This window comes from Solanum dulcamara, chromosome 1 (assembly GCF_947179165.1).
Source record: "Solanum dulcamara chromosome 1, daSolDulc1.2, whole genome shotgun sequence".
In the NCBI taxonomy this organism is placed as follows: domain Eukaryota; kingdom Viridiplantae; phylum Streptophyta; class Magnoliopsida; order Solanales; family Solanaceae; genus Solanum; species Solanum dulcamara.
This window is the reverse complement of record NC_077237.1, coordinates 29,523,971-29,544,041: the sequence shown is the minus strand read 5'-3', so window position 1 is coordinate 29,544,041 and position 20,071 is coordinate 29,523,971. Positions and strand designations below refer to the sequence as shown.

The 20,071-nt window shown below is 36.9% G+C and overlaps 1 protein-coding gene, 1 long non-coding RNA gene and 1 pseudogene across 2 annotated transcripts; 1 reads left to right on the top strand and 2 right to left on the bottom strand.

The window, feature by feature from the left end:
* Positions 1–12,632: 12,632 nt before the first annotated feature.
* On the top strand, positions 12,633–15,685 carry LOC129903488 (uncharacterized; annotated as a pseudogene).
* Positions 13,870–14,894, bottom strand: LOC129903493 (uncharacterized). The gene is made up of 2 exons (XR_008770283.1): positions 14,754–14,894; positions 13,870–14,655 (listed from the first exon to the last, which is right to left on the bottom strand). It is a non-coding gene; the product is annotated as an uncharacterized LOC129903493 (long non-coding RNA).
* A 44-nt stretch (positions 15,686–15,729) lies between the features above and the next one.
* Positions 15,730–19,771, bottom strand: LOC129903479 (V-type proton ATPase subunit G 1). The gene is made up of 4 exons (XM_055979047.1): positions 19,588–19,771; positions 17,945–18,058; positions 17,316–17,416; positions 15,730–16,201 (listed from the first exon to the last, which is right to left on the bottom strand). The coding sequence occupies exons 2-4, from the start codon at positions 18,033–18,035 to the stop codon at positions 16,058–16,060; spliced, it is 336 nt and encodes a 111-aa protein (XP_055835022.1). The 5' UTR covers positions 18,036–18,058; positions 19,588–19,771; the 3' UTR covers positions 15,730–16,057.
* Positions 19,772–20,071: the final 300 nt, after the last annotated feature.

Below are 20,071 nucleotides of genomic sequence, written 5' to 3'. Positions count from 1 at the left end.
AAAGAGAAAGTCTTTCTGAACCCGAAGCAAGGGAACAGGTCCGTGTCATGAGCTTGGGAGTTGAAACTTGTTCGCATTTTTTACAAACTCTATAAATAGACAAGTTTAATTATTTGTTAAATTATTATTTTTCTAATTCAGTGGAGAACATTTTTGAAGACCTTTTCTCAAGAACACTAGGGTTCTACTCTGTCTATCATTTTGAATTCTTGGATGCTTTGTAATCAAATTATTGTTATGAATCAAAGTGTGAGTAGTAAAATTCTATAATTCTAGGGTTGTGTCTATGAGTGATAGTGTAATATCTTGGGTATTTGAAGGATGGAATATGATATAATAACGTTAAACATTGCAAAAATGGCCTCGATGGATTTTTAGGTAAAGAATCCCGAAAGATAATTTTTTCCAAAAATTACATTTTTAGTAGGGTGCGCGATAGGTCCGCATCGCGGACCTTCTCCCCCACAGTGCAAATTCTCCCTAAATCAAAATCTAGCCAAATTCTCATTTATTCAAAATTGGCATGTCAGGAACAAGCCCGCATCACCGACTTGGGTTAGCTTTTCCGTTTGATTTCAGTAAGTAAGGGCACTTTAGACATTTCTCTAACTATTAGTTAATAAACCTGGATATTTTTAAGACATAATTTAACCCAATAAACTACCCTAAACCCTTATTCTCATTCATTATTTTACAATTCAACTATTCAAATAATTCTCTCTTTACAAAGGCTCTCAAAACCTCCATTGAAGACATTCAAGGAATTCTCTCAAGTTCTCCATCAAAAGACCTCTATTGAAGACATTCAATGATCATGTGGTGTTTGTTTAATCTTCTCATTCAATTTATGTGGGTATTTCATCCGAGGTTACCTTTCACCCATATATCCCAATAAATTCTCATTTTTTTGATAAATTCAAGCATGTATTTTTTGGGGTTTTATGATCTCTATTTGAATTACATGAATTATGATTTTAAATTATGATTATGAATCTACTCTAATATAAATTGATGGTTATTGCTTGTAATTGAAGAGTTTTTCCATGAATTTTCCTACATTGATCTTTAGAGTTCATGATATAGATTACGGGTATTTTCAATTATACTTCCAACTGATATTAGTTTCATGAATTATGTATGGGTTGATATAAAGTATATGATCATTCATGTTTTCAAGTCAATTTCATGATTTTCAAGTCAATTGATCATGTATTCGTGTTTTCACCATATTTTCAAAGTATAAGTCATGATCAAGGAATTTCAAGGGATTTTCAGTAAATGTTTATGAACGACTTATGCAAGGTCTTGAATGATGTTTTAATGTGTTCAAGCAAGTTTTATGAAGTGGGTGACTTAAGACCCTAATGATACTCTTTATGAAAAGGATTTGTAATGATGGAAGGCCTACATCCACATTACATGAATCACATGATAATGAGATACTCTTATGAACAAGTTTTATGAATGATATCAAGGTCTATTAATGACTCATGAAACGTAATGAATGATGACGAATGCGCTATTCCTATGAAATATTTATATTATAATATGGCATGTATTCTATGGAATGTTGACTTAGCACCGAGAGGACCTTGAGGTGGGGGCTCAACATAAGCCTTAGTAGCAACTTCTAGTCCCATAACTATGTGTCACCATAGGAAAAGATAAATAGAGGCGAGTACTCAGTTCTAAGGATAATGATGATGATGATACAGAGTCTACTTTGGAAAATATTCAACAATGCGAGTAGGATAGTGAAAGAGTTTTCAATTAAGCATTTCATATGCATGCTTTTACCTAAAACCAATTCATCTATATCAATTGAGCAACAACGCATTTATCCAATGTCATATACTAGATACCAAGCTCATATAATTACAAAATTCATCAATTCAAGAAGAAAATATCCAATAGTAATGACCCACATAAATTGTCACCATCTCATTCATACGGGATCCTAATTATCCATTATCCCTTTATTCAATCAATCAATATAGTAATATTTTATAAAGATTCAAAGAAAGACCCAACTTTTCTTAATCGGAATCTGAAAAGACAAAATATTACTTACCCTTTCTTTAAAAAAGCCTTTAAATAGTCCTAATCTGATCAAATATATAATCTAAATGAGTATAATAGATCATAGACATTCATATTGCTATAAAAAGAATTGACTCAAAAATTGAGTCAAAATGTCAACCTTGAGCCCCGATGTCGAATATGGAAATTTCTTTCAAAATAAATTTATCCTTTTTCATGATAGCATAATACAATGATGGAAAACAAAATAGAGAAAAATTCATCACCTAATTTTATTACTATGATATATAAGTAAAAACAAGACCTTGTGTTCGAGCAAAGAACCTACGTTTCTGAATTCAGTGTGAATTTGCTTATCCATGACTTATGAAACTCATGCATTGAAAAGAGGGTAAAATGGATAATTAATCACACCCCAAATTGAAGAAATACATAAATCTCACATGGGCAAAATTTCCCAATTTTTCAATTAAAACCACTAATAAAATTATTTATTTTATGATAGATTAGGGAAACTTCCTATCTTTATTTCTTTTTCATGTCTTTATTGTTCTCAGACAGTGTAGTACCTTTGTTCCATACTTTAAAATCTTGGATGTGTGTACTCTTCTCGCCAAGTTTCTAGGTGTAAATGTTGTTTTTGCTTTTCTATTATGATTTTATGATAAATTGATTTAAGACTTAGTCTTCCACTTAACTATTAATTACATTTCCGCGTTCTATTTATAAATCAATTAGTAAAGAATTGACTTATTGTCACGATCCAATCCCGTAGGCCATGACGGATGCCCGAACTAGGCACTCGCATATATCCCTGCTATCTGTAAGTAAATCTGTCCCCTATTTAAGTTATACCACATCAACAAGAAGGATAACATATAAGCTGGCGAGGCTTATCATATGCACCACTGTACATACATACATATACAACCCATACACAAACCACATACATGTCCACAGACCTCTAAGAGTAAGAACAGTAACATAAGACGGGACAGAGCCCCCGCCGTACCCATGAATAAATAAATATATACATCGAGGGTTAATACCAAAACCAGGCTCCGGCACAATGGAGCGCTTCTAAACTGCTGAGTAGAACTCCTATGCTGACGGATCCCCAAAGTGTGTATCTGTACCTGCGGGCATAAACGCACCCCCCCTGAGAAAAAGGGGTCAGTACGATAAATGTACTGAGTATGAAAAGCATAGACATCATAAGAAAATTACAGTTGGCATAGGGATGCAGGGGGAAAGTATAACATTTAACCATTTACCGTACTCACATCATATAAAAGAAAGTCATACATATTACCATCACGTACTATGCCCGGCCCATTTTGGGGACTCGTTGTACCATCTACATCATTTTTTTATCATATGCACATATATATTATTAGTGATATGGAACGTACATCCCGATCCATGTATATAGTAAGTACATATTGAGGAACATACGGTCCAATTCGCAAATCGTATAATAATGCTGAGGAACGACGGCCCGATCCACATATCATATAGTAATACCGAGGAATGTTCAGTCCGATCTACATATCATATAGTAATGCCGAAGAACATTTGGTCCAATCCACATATCATATAATAATGCCTAGGAATATTCGGTCTGATCCACATATCATATAATAATAATTATATTATAGCCGGCTTGGAACTCGGTGAAAGATGTATTATAGTATACACGAATCAAGTAGTGAGTAACCATATACAATCTAAATCATTATCAGAGACTCGACAATGTAAGAAGATTAAGCTATCTTCCGAGGACCAGATTAGTAGTGTATCCATCTCGAGTGCCTTCTAAATGCCATTGAGGCCTATATCACTTAGGATCTCAAGGACCCTAGAAATGTACTAAAGTAATACTAACAGTTCATAAAAGCAGGGATACCCGTCATCACATAGTCATTAGGACTAGGAGCTTATGCATCCAGTACTTCTCAACCTATGGAGTTCAAGGAAAGTAGTTCACCTTACTACAAGAGTTTGACATTCAGAAGTGAATAAGAGATACGGATTATATTTAGGACTTAAAAGTGGAGTTACCCCAGAGCTCGTATCATATTTTACTTATAATTAGGACATGCCAAAGGAAGAGAAAGAATAAGTTTTACCTAGTCTCTACTTTTCCTCAAGGAGTCATCATTATATATATCGTACCCAGCCCTTCATGGGCTCAGTATCATAACCTTATTATTGAATTACCTTACCATCATAGCACCACACTTATGTCAAAGCTATATCAAGAGGAAAAAGGGTAGCTCTACGTACTTATGCCAAAACATGCCAAGAGAAAGGAGATAACTTCACATACTTACTACTCTCATTCATATAGAAGCCTTGAGAGGCAATAACTCAACTAGTATATAAATTCTACCATTTAGAAGTGAATAAGACTTATGAGTCATACTTGGGGTTCTATGAATGGAATTATCCCCACATTTCGTATATCAATCACTTAAGGCTAAGACATACCAAGAGAAAGCTTTACATACCTTTCTCGGGATTAATTGAAATCTGGCTTGCCTTGATACCTTCTTAACCTATTTGACATGAAAAAATACTAAGAATAACAGCCTTTCACTTTCCAATATCCCACTCTACAACCAATTACTAATAGGAGTCATTTTCTTATCCATTACCCTCGACTAGTATGTTACTAGTTTCGATGCTACCAAAAATCGGGCAGTATTTCTCCTATAACTTCAACATCCCCGAGGTTTCAACTCAGCCACAGTGTCAACAACCATACCAACAACAAAAACTAGCATCATATATACAAGTAAACCACCTCAACATTACACAATATAACTCCAAACAACTATCTCAAAACTACGATACGAAAATAGAGTTTTTAACCTTTATTTCGTAAAACCTTTAACAATACGAAACGGAGAGTACTGTGGCTGAAATCAGAAGTAAACACACCCCTTTTAGAACACTTTTCCATCCCTGCAACACGCAATCCAACCAGCTGCAACCGCAGCACCACAATCACAACTCACTACTCGACTTCGATTTGACTATAACAACTTCAATTTAGTTTGTTTCTAACGTCAAGCATTCTTATAAAATTTCTCCACTTCCAGCCACATTTAATACATGTAATATACTACATAACAACATCATAAACTCCAATTTGAAATGGAAAATCTTACCTTGCCCGAAACTCGTCAAAACTCGCATCGAAAGTTCTTTTAGCGCAGCTAAAATTTGGTGGTTGTTTGCTAACGTTTTGATGCTGATACAAACAATAAATTTTTATTACTAACACCTTCCTAACATCGTGGTATACCCTAGATAATTAATTCACGGACTGAAATTGGAGACTTACCTTTTCTTTCTCCTTGGCTGAACCTACTCTTTCTCTAATTTTAGAGTTTCTTCTCTTCAAGGTTCTTGAAGTTTCTTGATAGAAATGACTTTTAGGAGATAAGAATGACTTATCCAATATATATATAGGCCACCTAAGGGGGTGACACATGTCAATACCTAAGTGGTGACATATGTCAAGCCCTAAATGGTGACATGTGTCAAGCCCTCATTGGGCCAACACACCCCTTTCCTCCAATCACGGGCTGTCACATGGCATGTGGAGGAGGGGGTCCACCACCCTTGCTGCAACTTCTTCCATGTGGAACTCCCTCATGCTGCCATATGGCACTCTCTCATGCTACTACGTGTCACCTTATCTTCCCCTCATGGGTTCGTAATCTCATCTTACTTTACGAACCTTTGTAATCCTTGTTACGTAAGCTTGGTATGCACTCAAGTATCTTAAGTATGTAAGATTTCTAAGTTGGTAGCTTACGTAAGTAAGCCGAGTCCTATGACTCATTATTTGGTCTCTAACTTCTTTCATATTCTTACAACGCTATTTTCAATCTTTCCTATCATGAGGTGTCATATTCTCCCTTCCTTAGAGTTGTTTGATAGCGTTATGGGCTATCCGGATCCCATGGTAACTTCTAAGAAGCTCGAGAAGCTTTAAGAAAGTTAAGAATCCTTCCAAAAACTTAAGAAACTTTCAAGATACTTAAGAAGCTTAAGAAGCTTAAGAACTTTCCAAGGTACGAAAGTACGGGGTGTAACATCCTTCCCCCCTTTAGAACATTCATCCTTGAATGTGAAATGAAACCCTCCTCAATATCTTATACCGACTATATAGAGAGTTTTTCTATTCCATCGCAATAACACATACTTTCACTACGCAATCAATATCAGAGTTCTAAAGGTTGGGATTACCTATAGACGTAGAGAATAGATACAGATACTTGTGCTTCATTTCTCTTTCAACTTCCTAGGTCATTTCTTCGCGACTCACGTTTCGCCATAACACCTTGATGGAAGCTACGTCCTTAGTTCACCACCCCCTACTCCGTCAATCTAGGATGGAGATCGATTGCTTCTCATAGGATAACTCCTTTGTGACCTGGATATCCTCTGTGGAATATACTCGGGATGGATCACCAACACACTTGTGAAGCATTGATACTTGGAAAACTGGATGTACTACTTTCGAGTCAGCCGGTAAGTCCAACTCGCAGGAAACCTTTCCTATTTGGTGGAGGGTCTGATAAGAGACAATGCATCTCGGACTAAGGTCCTCTTTCTTGCTGGCTCTCATCACTTTCTCTGTGGATGACACTTTTGATAGAGCTTAATTATAACTTGAAACTCTAGAGATTGATGTTGATTATCTGCGTATGACTTATGTCGAATCAAAGTTGCTAATAATCTCTCCCGAATAAGCTTAACCTTCTATATCACTTATTGAACCATATCTGGGCGTATTAGTCGTGTTTTACTACCATCAAACCAATCAATTGGCGACCTACACTGTCCACCATACCAAGTCTCGTACGGGGCCATCTGCATACTAGAATGATAGTTAATATCGTAAGTACTTTTGATAGGTGGTAGGTAATTGTCTGAGCTACCTTTGAAGTTAACCGTATAGGCCCGCAATATATCGTCTTACATTTAGCTAGTAAGCTTAGTCTGTCCATCAGTCTAAGGGTAAAATGGTGTACAAAGACCTATCTGTCTTCCCAACCTCTTCGTAAACTGATCTTCAGTAGTTAACTGTAACTTGGGCTCCTTCGTCTAGGACAACAGCTATGAGAACTCCGTAAGGTTCTACCACCCTCTTGACCTATAATTTCACACCATCTCGGCTGAGCAGGTAGTCTTTGATTTGAGGAACATGGGATGATCTTGTTTATCTGCAGATAACATTCTATATAGAATTATTTGTCCAGGGAGTGCAAACTGAGTCTTGTAGCCAAGGTCATGTTGTGGAATCTTTGACCTCGTATATTACTTCTTGCCTTCTTTAGATGACATCAACTAGTACCCTCGCCTTTTTAGGTTTTGCTTTTTGCCCATCAGAGTCGGCTACCAAGTTGTGCTGAAGTCCCCTCACACAATGACCTATATAGCCGTTCCGTGGTTTGCCTATCATTAACAGGTACTATGTTGAAGAACTGTGGCATACAAGTGCACCATCTGTTAGTAATCAGCTAATCCTGCTTGCTTTGCTTAAGCCCTTTTATAATTCCCTTAACGTAACTTATAACACTCTAGGTACATAATCTTGTGTCGTTGCTTCGCCGCTAGTTCGGATTCTTCCGTCTTATGCGATCATAGCAACACTAACGCACCGGATCCCACCAAAATTTCAAAGTTAAACGTGCCTGGGAGAGAGTAGTACTAGGATGGGTGACCCCCCTGGAAAGTCCTCGTGTCACGTTCCATTGCAATCCTTGAAATAATGTGCGAAGGCACTCAACCTAGCCCAAGATTTACCTTAGCGTCTTCTTGCTAGTCTTCATGCTTCGCCTTTGTTATATCCCGTACTTTTATACCTTGGAAGGGTCTCAAGCTTCTTAAGTTTCTTGAACCTCTTAAGCTTTTTATGTTTTATTCAACCTTCTTAAGTTTCTTGAAAGGATTGTAAGCTTTTTATAAGTTATCATGTGAGCCGGATAATCTATGACGCTATCAAACAACTCTAAGGAAGGGAGAATATGACACCCCATAGAAGGGAAGATTGGAAATATGGTTATGAGAATCCAGAAGGAATTGGAGGCCAAGTAATAAGTCGTAGGACTCGACTTACTTACGTAAGCTACCAATTTGGAAATCATACGTACTTAAATTACTTGAGTACATACCAAGCTTACGTGGCAAGGATTACATAGGTTCGTAAAGTAAGACGAGATTAAGAACCCACGAGAAGAAAAAGAAAGTGATACATGGCAGCCTATGAGAGAGTGACATATGGCAGCATGAGGGAGTGCCACGTGGCAGAAGCTGCAGCAAGGGTGGTGGACCCCCCCCCCCCCACATTCCACATGGAAGCCTGTGATTGGAGGAAAGGGGTGTGTTGGCCCATTCAGGGCTTGACACGTGTCACCACTTAGGGCTTGACATGTGTCACCACTTAGGGAATGACATGTGTCCCCCTTAAAGTAGCCTATATATATATATATATCATCCTTATCCCTTAAATTATTACTTCATCCAAATATTCTAGAAAAGAGAAGAAGAGGGGAGAAACCCTCAAGCTAGAGAGAGTTTCGGATTTAAGGGGAAAAAAAGGTAAGCTTCCGATTTCATTCCGTGAATTAATTATCTAAGGTGCACCACGATGTTATGAAGGTGTTAGTAATGAAAATTTATGGTTTGGAGCAGCCCAAAATGTTACCAAACAGCCAAGAAGTTTTAGGCGTGCTAAAGGAACTTCTGAGGCAAGTTTCGACGAGGTTGACGAGTTTCGGGCAAGGTAAGAGTTTCTCTTTCGAACTAGAGTTTATGATGATGTTATGAGGTATATTACATGTATTAAATGATTTTGTAAGTGGAAAAATTTCACAAGGATGCTTGACGTTAAAAACAAGCTAAATTAAAGTCATAGTAGCTAAATCGAAGTTGCATAGTGTATTGTCGTTGTGGTGCTGCGGGTAAAACTGGTGGGATTGAGTGTTGCAGGGATTTAAAGTATTTTAAAAATGGTTTGGGTGCTGCTTGTTTCAACCACACGACCCTCCGTTTGGTATGGTTAAAGATTTTGCAAAATAAAGATTAAAAACTCTATTTTGGTATCGTATTCTGGAGATAGTTGTTTGGAGCTTGTATTGTGCAATGTTGAAGTGATTTACTTGTAAATATGCTGTTGGTTGTTGTTGTTGGTATGTTTGTTGATATTTTGGCCGAGTTGAAATCTCAGAGACGTTGAAGTTACAGGGGAAATACTGCCCGATTTTCGGTAGCTTCGGAACTAATAACAAACTAGTCGAGGGTAATGGATAGGAAATGACTCCTATTAGTACTTGGTTGTAGAGTGGGATATTGGAAAGTGAAAATCTATTAACCTTAGTATTATTTTCATGTCAAATAGGTTAAGGAGGTATCAAGACAAGACGAATTTCAATTAATCCCAAAACAGGTATGTGAAGCTCTTCTTTCTCTTGGCATGTTTTTGGTACAAGTTGGTAAAGCTACCCTTCTTCCCTCTTGACATGTCTTTGACATAAGTACGATGTTATAATTCTATGATTACTCACCGAGTCCCATCATGGGTCGGGTACGTTATGTGATGGTATGGTAAAGCAATGACAAGGTTATGATACTGAGCTCATGACGGGCCGGGTACGATATATGTATATAAGGACTCTATGAGGGAAAGTAGAAGGTATGTAAAGCTTATTCTATTCCTTCTTTTGGCATGACCCATAGAAAGCCAATGAGCGAAGAATGTGCAAAGTCTATAAGAAGCTCCTATTCTTAAGTACACTAGGATGACCAACATTTTTAATTTCCTAGAACGTATGTCCTTTTGCCTCGATTCATGTGAAAGTGTCCGACCATCCTAAGTTGGTATAATTTATGTTGTGGTATAAGGCATGACTCTCATTCACTCCTTTAAGCTAGAACTCTTCCAATAATTAAACTGTGGCTTCTCAAGTTTTTCTAACCCTTGGGAAGGAATAAGTAGGTAAAGTAAATCTTCTTTTTTTTGGCATGAACTTTATGAAACGAATAAACGAAGTATATGTGATCCCAAGGAGGTCCCATTCTCAAAGCCACTAAGATGGACATTTTCTTGACTTTCAAAAGATATTTTATTACGCCTTGATACGAGTAGATGATTTCAAAAGTGCTACCTTGATGCAAACCGTAATGACACTCCAAAGGTACTTGTTATGGCTGTTGTCCTAATTTTCGAATGATAGTTCATTTTGATTATTTCAACAAGTCTCCAATGATGGTTTAAATTGCATATGGTTACTCACTACTATACTTGTGTATACTGCAATCTTTCTTTCACCGAGTCCCGGGCTAAGAACGTAATTGTGCGCAGTTCACTGCATTATCCACCGAGTCCCTCACTAAAGGGCCGGGTACACTATATGAGGAAATGATAATGCAATGACATGAACAACTCACTGAGTCCCTCACTAGAGGGCCGGGAATGTATATGTATATATATGATGATGTGATGTGATGTGATAAGGTAATGATGGCACTGGGACCTATGATGGTCCTACAGATATATGTTTCACCGAGTCCCTAAAGGGCCAGCTATATTGTATAATATGAGCATGCATGTTTTATGATTCACAAGGTACAGTTACAGTGTATTCTTAAGTAATGAATTTATCCCCCTGGATCTTTTTATTTCAAATATGTTTCCAGTTATGCTTTACATACTCAATACATATGTCGTACTGACCCCTTTTTCTTCGGAGGATTGCGTTCATGCCCGTAGGTACAGACGCACATTTTGGAGACCCACCAGCTTAGGACTCCTACCAGCAAGTTTGGAAAAAGCTCCATTGTATCGGAGCCTAATTATGGTACTGGTCTCTTGATTTGTACACTCATTTTGTTTATTCAGGGGTACGGCGGGGGCTCTGTCCTGCCTTATGTATCATTGTACTCTTAGAGGTCTGTAGATATGTATGTGGGTTTTATATGGGTTGTATACGCACGTATGCACAGTTGTGCTGATATGGTTTATGTTTTGGGGGACGTTTTCCCCTATCGTGATAGCCGTGCTGGCTGAGGTGTTATCTAGTATATTTGTATACTGTGACTCAAACAAGGGACAGGTTTTCTTATAGCTAGCAAGGGTATACACGAGTGTCCAGCTCGGGCACCCGTCACGGCCTACGGGGTTGGGTCGTGACAACCTTGCCCTCTCTGCCCCTGTCTTACACTCGACGTCGGGATAGATCGTTAGTTCAACCACGGCTAGGTCCTATTTTTCCCTTATTACTCACCCCATCTTGGTAGTTTGGTCTAATCCATCTTGACATCTCTCTATAATGTATCCAAAACATCCTAGCTCATTTTCTCGTGTACTTCTCACTTGACCCTATACTCAACATATACATATCTATAGGTTGCATAACTATTCTGATACAACCTATATAAGATAGACATAATCTTTTCGTTTCCCGGCCCATCTTGCTTTACATATCAACTTCACACTAGAACTTGCTCGTGCCAACGCTATTTTGTCCTACTCCTTTCTTTTCTTCCTTTACGTACTCCTTGGTCTCCTCATTTCCTACCGTAAGAGATTTTCTATTCTTTCTCCTTGCTACTTGTATATCACCATATCAATGGCCAATGACGTTGTTGCCATATCTTAATCTTTGCCCAAACACGGCCCTACTACCCTTTACACGGTCCTTAGTTTGCTTAGTCCTACTCTTTTATCGTATTCACCCCTTGTGGTAGGCACCCATCCCTTAGGGTTCTACCAATGATTCTTCGCACGGTCTCAGATACCGCGACTCCTATTTGTTTATTGTTGGCCTCGAGCTCCTGCTAACTTGTGCCAGTATGGGATCTCGCTTGAAATTTAAGCATTCCTATCAACATGTGATAGTGTCAGTTGATTTCATCTCACACGTGTATTTCTCTTGTCCACTTCCTCCCTTTAGGGTGTACCCATGTCATCCTCTGTTTACTTTCAATTGTTCATACGCATATGATTCTGTTCCAACAAATTTGACATACTGCACCATGTCTACACCTTCTGTTAACTCATCTATACTTTAGGTTGCCCCTGTAAGAAACCTTAATACAACCATGGGTGATATTATATTCTTTATCTGTTCGTTTTTACTTATTCATTTTAGACTTTGTACTTTTCCTAAAAAAAATAACGATTAATAGGAGTATTTTAATATAATACTCATATTAAGATGTTTAGTATTTGGTCTTTAAAAATCATTTGGAGAATAATGTTAACAGTAAAACATGAATTATTTTCTTTTTGTTTATGCTTGATATGTTAAAAGTGATAAGTAAAAATGAAAAAATATTTTTGGAACAATGGACAAGTAAAAGTGAACAGAGGGAGTATATGTGTGTATATTTTTAAAATTATTGGTTTACATTATTAATTGTGTGATTTTTTTGGAAAAAGTCGTCATTCCATTAAACAGTTGAATTTGTACAAAGAGATTAAGAACAAGTGGAATGACGAATTTTGAAAAAATGAATAGGAAAAGTATTAGAGAACAATTACTTTTAATATACCCGATGACTTAGTGGAAATGGAGAGGGAGTAGTATCTTTCGTTTTGTGGGAAGAAGGGATGTTTAGGTAGTGATATTTGGGAAGTTGTGTGACAATAACATTTTTAGTGGCCCCAAAGTTAATTTGAACCTCAGCATCAGCATGTGGGACTCAAAGATTGCAAACTTTTTCAACTAACCAACCAAAGGATGTTCCAAAGATTCTTCCTCTTTCAAGATAGTCGGGAATCTATAGTTCATGAGTCATGGATATTAATTCCGTAGCCTCTTCATCTTCCTTCACTAATGGAAAGATCACAAGAATTTTTGAATAAAGATCACATTGTCGATGGGAAAAATTATCATTATGGCATCAAGAAAAGAAGACAATTTTCTTGAAATCCAGAATGTATGATGTCATTCTAATCTCTCTAGCTATAGTTGTTACTTCAACTTCAGTTCTCATAGATAATCTGACACTTTAATCTTTCAATTATAAATTCTGAGCAGTTCCTATAATCAGCAAAGTCAACGTAGACAAGACTGGACACCAAACTCTTGGAAAATTTCAGCAACAAAGGGAGGGAAAGAATGTTCTGAGCAGACTCAGAAAATTTACAAGAAAAAAGGCACAGTAGCAGGTGCTGTTGCTCTAATCATTGGAACAAGTATTGGTTCTGGGATTCTTGCTCTTCCCCAAAAAACTTCTCCTGCGGTGACTGTATATGGTTCTCCTTTTATTATTAAGCTATCATATTAAATCACTCCAATTATAATGCTGCATATTTTGAAACTAGAAATCATGGACAATGGTGTTTTCTTTAGCTCCTAATAAGTGTTGATTAAGTTAGCGTGCACCATGCATCTATCACCGATACCTGTTACCTTCTACTGAAGCAGATGTACTAAGTAAATGTGCCCACCAAGGCTTAGACAAATGTGAACCTCTATTCTTGGATTTATATTTGTGGATGGAAATCAAGCCTCTATAATTTTTATGCTAGTGAAAAGAAATAAGCTGAAGCATATAACCATTACGTTGATTTTGAGTTGTTGCTGATAGTTGGTTAATAGAATGGTTGATTTGATAAACAGATCAACCTTAAAATATTGTTTGTGTTGTGAATTACAATAACAACATACCCAGTGAAATCCCACTAAGTGGGGTCTGGGGAAGATAGAGTGTACGCAGACCTAACCACTACTTTGTGGAGGTGGAGGGACTATTTCTAAAAGACCATCGGCTCATCTCAAGTGCATCAAACTCAAGTAAAAGAAGTGAGAAACAATGAAGAAAGCACAACAATTAATAAGAAAAACAGTGTACTGTCTACAAGAAAGAACAATAACAACAGCAAAATACTGTAATAATCGAAACACAATAAACAACATATAGCCAGAATTACAAGGTTACGACTAGTACTACGACATGCACTAACAAGCCTAGTTTCTACTAATTGCAGGGAATAATCCCAAGTCAATTGCTATGACAATGTGTTGGGCATTTCTACTAATTGAAGCACTTGGGCTAGTTGAAATCAATGTGGGCTTACTCAGAAAGAACAAAGTGAACTTTGAAGACAGTGAACTAGAGATCATTTCTATTAGAACAATCGCTGAAGAAACACTAGGAGAATGGGGTGGAGCCTTGGCTACTGTAACCTACGTCTTCTTAGGATACACTTCAATGATTGGTTACATTTCCAAGTCTGGTGAAATCCTCTGTCATTTGATCAATCTCCCGGAATCAGTTTTGGGCTTTTTCTTCACTTCCCTCTTCACAATTCTCATCTCTGTAGGTGGGACAAAAACCACTGATCAAGTCAACCAGTGGCTCACTGCTCTTATGATAGGTAACTATGATGAATGTTTCCTTTCAATTTGATCCATGAAGGCAAAAAGGGTCATCTGAATAAAATTTATCCAACAGGACTGCTTGTGGCAATTGAGGTTCTAACCACTCTATATGGAGGGTGGTCAGGACATGAAGGAAGCAGTGATTGGGGAAAAGTTCCATCAACCATACCCGTATTAATATTCTCTTTAGTCTACCATGATCTAGCTCCTGGTGAACAAACACAAACAAATTTTTTACAAGTGATTTCTCTTTTTCTTTCTAACCAATATAAAAAATTTGTGATTGTTGTAGTTCTGTGTGCTTACTTGGAAGGTGATCTGAAACGAATAAGAGCTTCAGTGTTGATTGGTAGTCTGGTTCCACTCCTAGCATTGCTTGTTTGGGATGCAATTGCCTTTGGCCTTTCATCCCAGGTTGGTCAAGTTGTTGACCCTGTTGAATTGCTCCTCAGGTCATTTTACACACACTCTTGATCGACTTTTTGATAAGAGTGTCTTTGACTTGCCAATAAGCTGTATGCGGAAGGACAATACATTATCAGGGTCAAATGGAGTGGAGTGTCACATATGGTACAAGCATTCTCTCTTCTAGCTGTGGGAACATCTCTAATTGGTACTCTTCTAAGTTTCTCTGAGTTTCTCAAGGACAACTCAATAACCTTGACCTGCAACCACGTGTATCCTCAAGATTAGTTTCACAGGTAACATTTGGTTTCTTGGTGTAAATTTAATAGTCTTTCTCAAAGAGACAGTATCTTATTACTTTTATCCTATTTAATACCTAGCAGAGATCAAATTCTCAGCTCCGTCTAAGTAAATGGTGGACAAGAAACAATTTAGGCTTCACAGCAACAGCAATTGCCATTGCCCCTCTTCTTTTGTTGACAACAATTCCAAATGCATTTTCTGCTGCTACAGATATAGGATTGAGTTTAAATTCATGTTTCATTCAATAAAACTAGAAAGCCCTTTCGATATCGATGCTTCATTATAATGTTATGTTTGCAGGGCGAGTACTGCATGACAATGCTATATGGCATCCTACCACCAGCAATGGCATGGGCGATGCATAATAGCGAAGGAAAGGACAGTGAAACAAAAATATCAATAGCAAGACCTGCCCTCATCTCTGTAGGACTAGTTGTGTGTGGTATAGTTACAGTGCAAATTCTTCAAGACCTCTCTATGTTGCATTCTTGAAATGGATCAGTCTGATGCTAGACATTGTAGATATGTAATTACAGAATGAAAAATCTTCTCACGATCCTAAAAACAAAAAGCATCTTGAAACTACAAATTTATCAACAGAAAGACAGTCACACTCCTGTTTACAGCTGCATCACTTCATACAACACAATACATGCAGAGACAAGTCCATTTCATAACTCCTCGGAATCTAGATACATAAGAAACTGACATGCCTAGACGCTGAACCTTGGTTTCTGATCTGTAGTTTACAAAACATAGGTAGAAAGGAGCTCAAATGAGTTACTTTATTCAACAGACCAAGACAATAAATAATGATAACAAACACACAAAGAACCATAAATAGGGGGAGCATAAATCTGCAACATGACATTAAGCGTGACCCACTACATCCACAGAAGATTTTAGTTCTTCACTGTAGTTACGTGCCTCAGAAGCATTTGGACGACATCAGCAGAGACTCTTGACGCTTCAGTCTTCAGGTGCTCAATCTTTTCATTAGTTTCAATCTCAAGACGTTTGACATTAGCACCTGAGTCACCACTAGTCTGTAAATGAGAGATATCAGGAACCAAGTTTAGTCAATTATAGAGAAAAGAAGTCAGACCCGTTGCCCAAAACATCTCCTTTCTCCCACACCCCCACCACAAGGACGGAGAAGTTGGCAAATGGATGCAGTTTTGAGTGAGCCTATTGTTAGTGTCGGCCATTGAGGATTAAATTTGGACTGACTTTTGTTATCACCACTTAGAAACATGCTAGAGAAAAAAAGAAATCATATTTAAGGATCTATAGGGGTTGTTAAGTAGAGTGCATTAAAAAAAAAAATGCATGCATTAGCTTTGTGTGTTACTAGACTAGTGCCTTGTTTGGTACACTTTTTCAACCTATGTATAAATAACTAATAAGTGTATGTATAACTAGAATACATGGAAATTCATGATATTAGTAATGCGGGGGGTTTTAATGCATGCATTAGTATGGTTAAAGACACAATTGCCCATCAAAACACTTTCCATATCCTTTCTATAATATTTGTGGAGGGTATCTTTGTAAACAATTTTTTTTTTAGAAATTATGCAATATATATTATTTTAATAAACCAAACTAAACACTACATAAGAAATAATCTCAAGATAGCTAATACATAGAAATCCATGATATTAGTAATGCAAGGGGTTTTAATGCATACATTAGCATGACTAAAGACAATTTTCCCTCAAAATATTTTTCACATCCTTTCTACCATATTTGTAGAGGGTATTTTATAAACAAATACGTTTTTTTAGAAATTATGCAATACATGTTATTTTTAATACACCAAACCAAACACTGCATAAGAAATGATCTTAGCATAACTAATGCAACCATAACTAATACCAACGTTCTTAATGCAAGCATTACTAATACATCATATTCAGCACTATTCTTATACACCCTATCAAATGACCTCGTAAAGGACAAGAAAACATATAGATGGGTTTGTTTACAATGCAACACTGTGATACCTTTCTTATCCTTTTGTCTAAGATCAAGTGTAAAATGTAAAGCATTTAAAAGTAGGACAAGATCTGGTAGAAGTCCTTATTTTCTGCGAACATACAAGTTGATACCATTCTTGTGCGAATAGGATCTTCTAGAAACAATTTGTGTCCTAGTTACCTGCTCAAGCTTTCTCTGAAATTCAGCCTCCATGTAAGCACGGAATTCAGCTATATCCTTCTCAGCTTCCTCCTTGGCCTGCTTCAATCTAGCTTGTTTAGCTGCACATGAAACTCAAGTTAGCACACATACCCCTTTTATAAACCTAATCCCAAGCATTCACAGTGCTCTAAATGATAATGTCAACAAGACCAGAGACACAGCTTATACTAAAAGTTAGACAAAAGAAATACAAGATACCAAAATATGACAATTTCATTTTTGTTTGATCAGTAAAGAGAGATCCTAAAATATAAGTGTTTGGTTGACAATTTTGCCAACCAAAACTCAATTATTACCAAAACTGTAAACACAATAACCATATGCTAAATCTAGGTTAAAAACATATGAAAGCATCCAGAGACAATAAGCATGCACACCACAACAGGACAAATATAAGTGCACCTTAATATAGACATAAAGTATCATAGTGCTAGGAATTTGCAGCAAAGGAGACAAGACTAGCAAATAGCTCACGTATATTGGTCAATATTTCCACTAAATTGCTAAGCGACAGTGTAGTTAAAGCGACAAAGATCCAGGTCAAAACGTAAAAAAACTGGATGCCCAAAGGAGGTAAGAGCAATTACCAGTCCTGGCAACATTAACAATGCGTTGGGCTTCCTGCTCGGCAGCTAGAAGGAGTTGAATTCCATTCTGGCCAGCCCTGCTAGATTCCATTCTCGTCTATAAAAGTCAAACAACTGCAATGAAGAATGAAATGTATCTCTCTATTATTCTGGATAACATTTGAGACAACTGATTATTAGACGATAACATGAATTACCGTGCATTAAACTGTAGCAAGACAGAAAAGTCTGTCTTTATTGTTACATTACAATTGACTATGTAAAGATGAAATTTATAAGCAATGTCCATTCAGTTAATTTGATAGATAACATCATAAGCTTTTTATATGTATGTGTGCAGGAGAAACTTAATAGTGTTTTGGCACCAGTTCTTGAATTCTTGTAGTTTATCACCTATTTTTCCACTTCTATTTAAATGACTAAGAATTGGCAGTCCAATATTTACTAGTTCCAAACCTAACCAATTTAGAATAATCAACGTGGAACTAACAGGGTAAGAGATTATGCGCTAAATAGTAAATAAGAAGGGAAAGCTATTATCATTCTCTTCTCAGAACACAATCTTTTCTACTCAAGCAACTATTTCTAATCTTAGATGAGGATTCATCCAGGTTTTCTTCCTTTTATTCATCCTTTCTCTTCTTCATCTGCTCTTTGGTCAGAACCAATCTACCCAATCTCGGTAAGCCAGATTCAAAACATAACACCAAAAACATGCATCAACATAGTGTCATTTCAACATGAGGCTTGTATACTTTCGACTATATTCCCATCTGAATCTCAGTTCTACACTAGACAAAAACTACCATGTTCTCTATCTTTCTCACACTCTCTCTTGAATTTAACGCTATGAAGCCTTGATATCAAGTACACATGGAGGGTGAACGATCAAGTGGTTGATCCATCCTATAACTTAATGTGATTTGATTAAAGTACTTGAATAACAGGATTCCAAGAGTTATTACATGTTTTTTCCTAGTCAAATAAAAAATTGGAACCATAACGCTGAACACTGGTAGTGTGAAAAAAATTATTTTTTCAATTAAACTCTTTAGATAAGAATTAAAGAAATAAAAACTGGATCTTTAAAAGTTTATTATGCACAAAAAATTCATTTCAAACTCCAAAGTAAACCACAAGATCCATGCCATCCAAATTGTAAAGTGTTAAGTATTAGTAATACTATTTACTGCAATCATCAGATCATAATTAAAAGCAGCTTATGAAAAATAGACCACCACCACACAATCAAAAAAACAGAAATTCAAAATCTGGATCAGAAATGCATAAACATGAAGCAGGCCTTCACGCGCCACCACAGCGACGGTGAAAACAGATAAGAGTCTCTAATTATTATTCAACAGGAACTGTATATTCGTCATTACGTAAGAAGTCATACAGGTAGATCAGAAGAAAAATCAAGTTGACTTAACAACTAAATTGAGAGGACGAATGGTCAAAACAAGTCAAAATTACAATCGTATCCAGATCTACTCCATTGAAGCCCGAAATCAGCAGAAAATATGAACTGCCAGATTGCTAATGCTGATAAGCACATTTTGATGTCTACTGTTACAAGAACTATAGAGAACCTGTGTGGAATCCGAGTTAAGAATATAGAGAGAAGAAGAAAAGGAGAGCACCTCTGTGGAATCGGAATTGAGAATCGGTTGCAGAGAAAGTTCTGGCCTTTGTTTCGATTTTGTTTCTCAATAGATCTTATACTTGGACTACTTTTTTCTTTTTTCTTTTCCCCTCTTCTTTTCCCTATTTTTGGAACATCTCATAAAAGATGGACCAATTGCGCCAGAGATACTGATGACAACGGGGCAATGCGGTTTAGATATATGTGGATGGGGCGCGAGTTTAGATATATGTGGGTATGAGATAGGTTTAAAATATACGTAGAAATGGATTAAGTAATAACGTAGTATCTAATTTTGATCCAAGATTGTGTTTTTGGTAGTGTGACAGTGATTGGAGACCGTTTGGAAAGGCATGGCTCTAAAATAGTAGTTTGGGATCTTTCGTAATTGGCATTGAGGTAGGCTATGGTTTACCGGACTTTAGATTGAGCTTGTGAATGGGCTTTGCATTGCATGATTTAAATTTAGTCCAGACTTCAAT

Coding starts and splice junctions, on each gene's coding strand:
- LOC129903479 (XM_055979047.1), bottom strand. CDS start 18,035: ATGGAATCTAGCAGGGCTGGCCAGAATGGAATTCAACTCCTTCTAGCT. Junction 17,417..17,944: donor TGTTAATGTTGCCAGGACTG/GTAATTGCTCTT, acceptor TTTCATGTGCAG/CTAAACAAGCTAGATTGAAG. Junction 16,202..17,315: donor TTCAGAGAAAGCTTGAGCAG/GTAACTAGGACA, acceptor TCTCATTTACAG/ACTAGTGGTGACTCAGGTGC.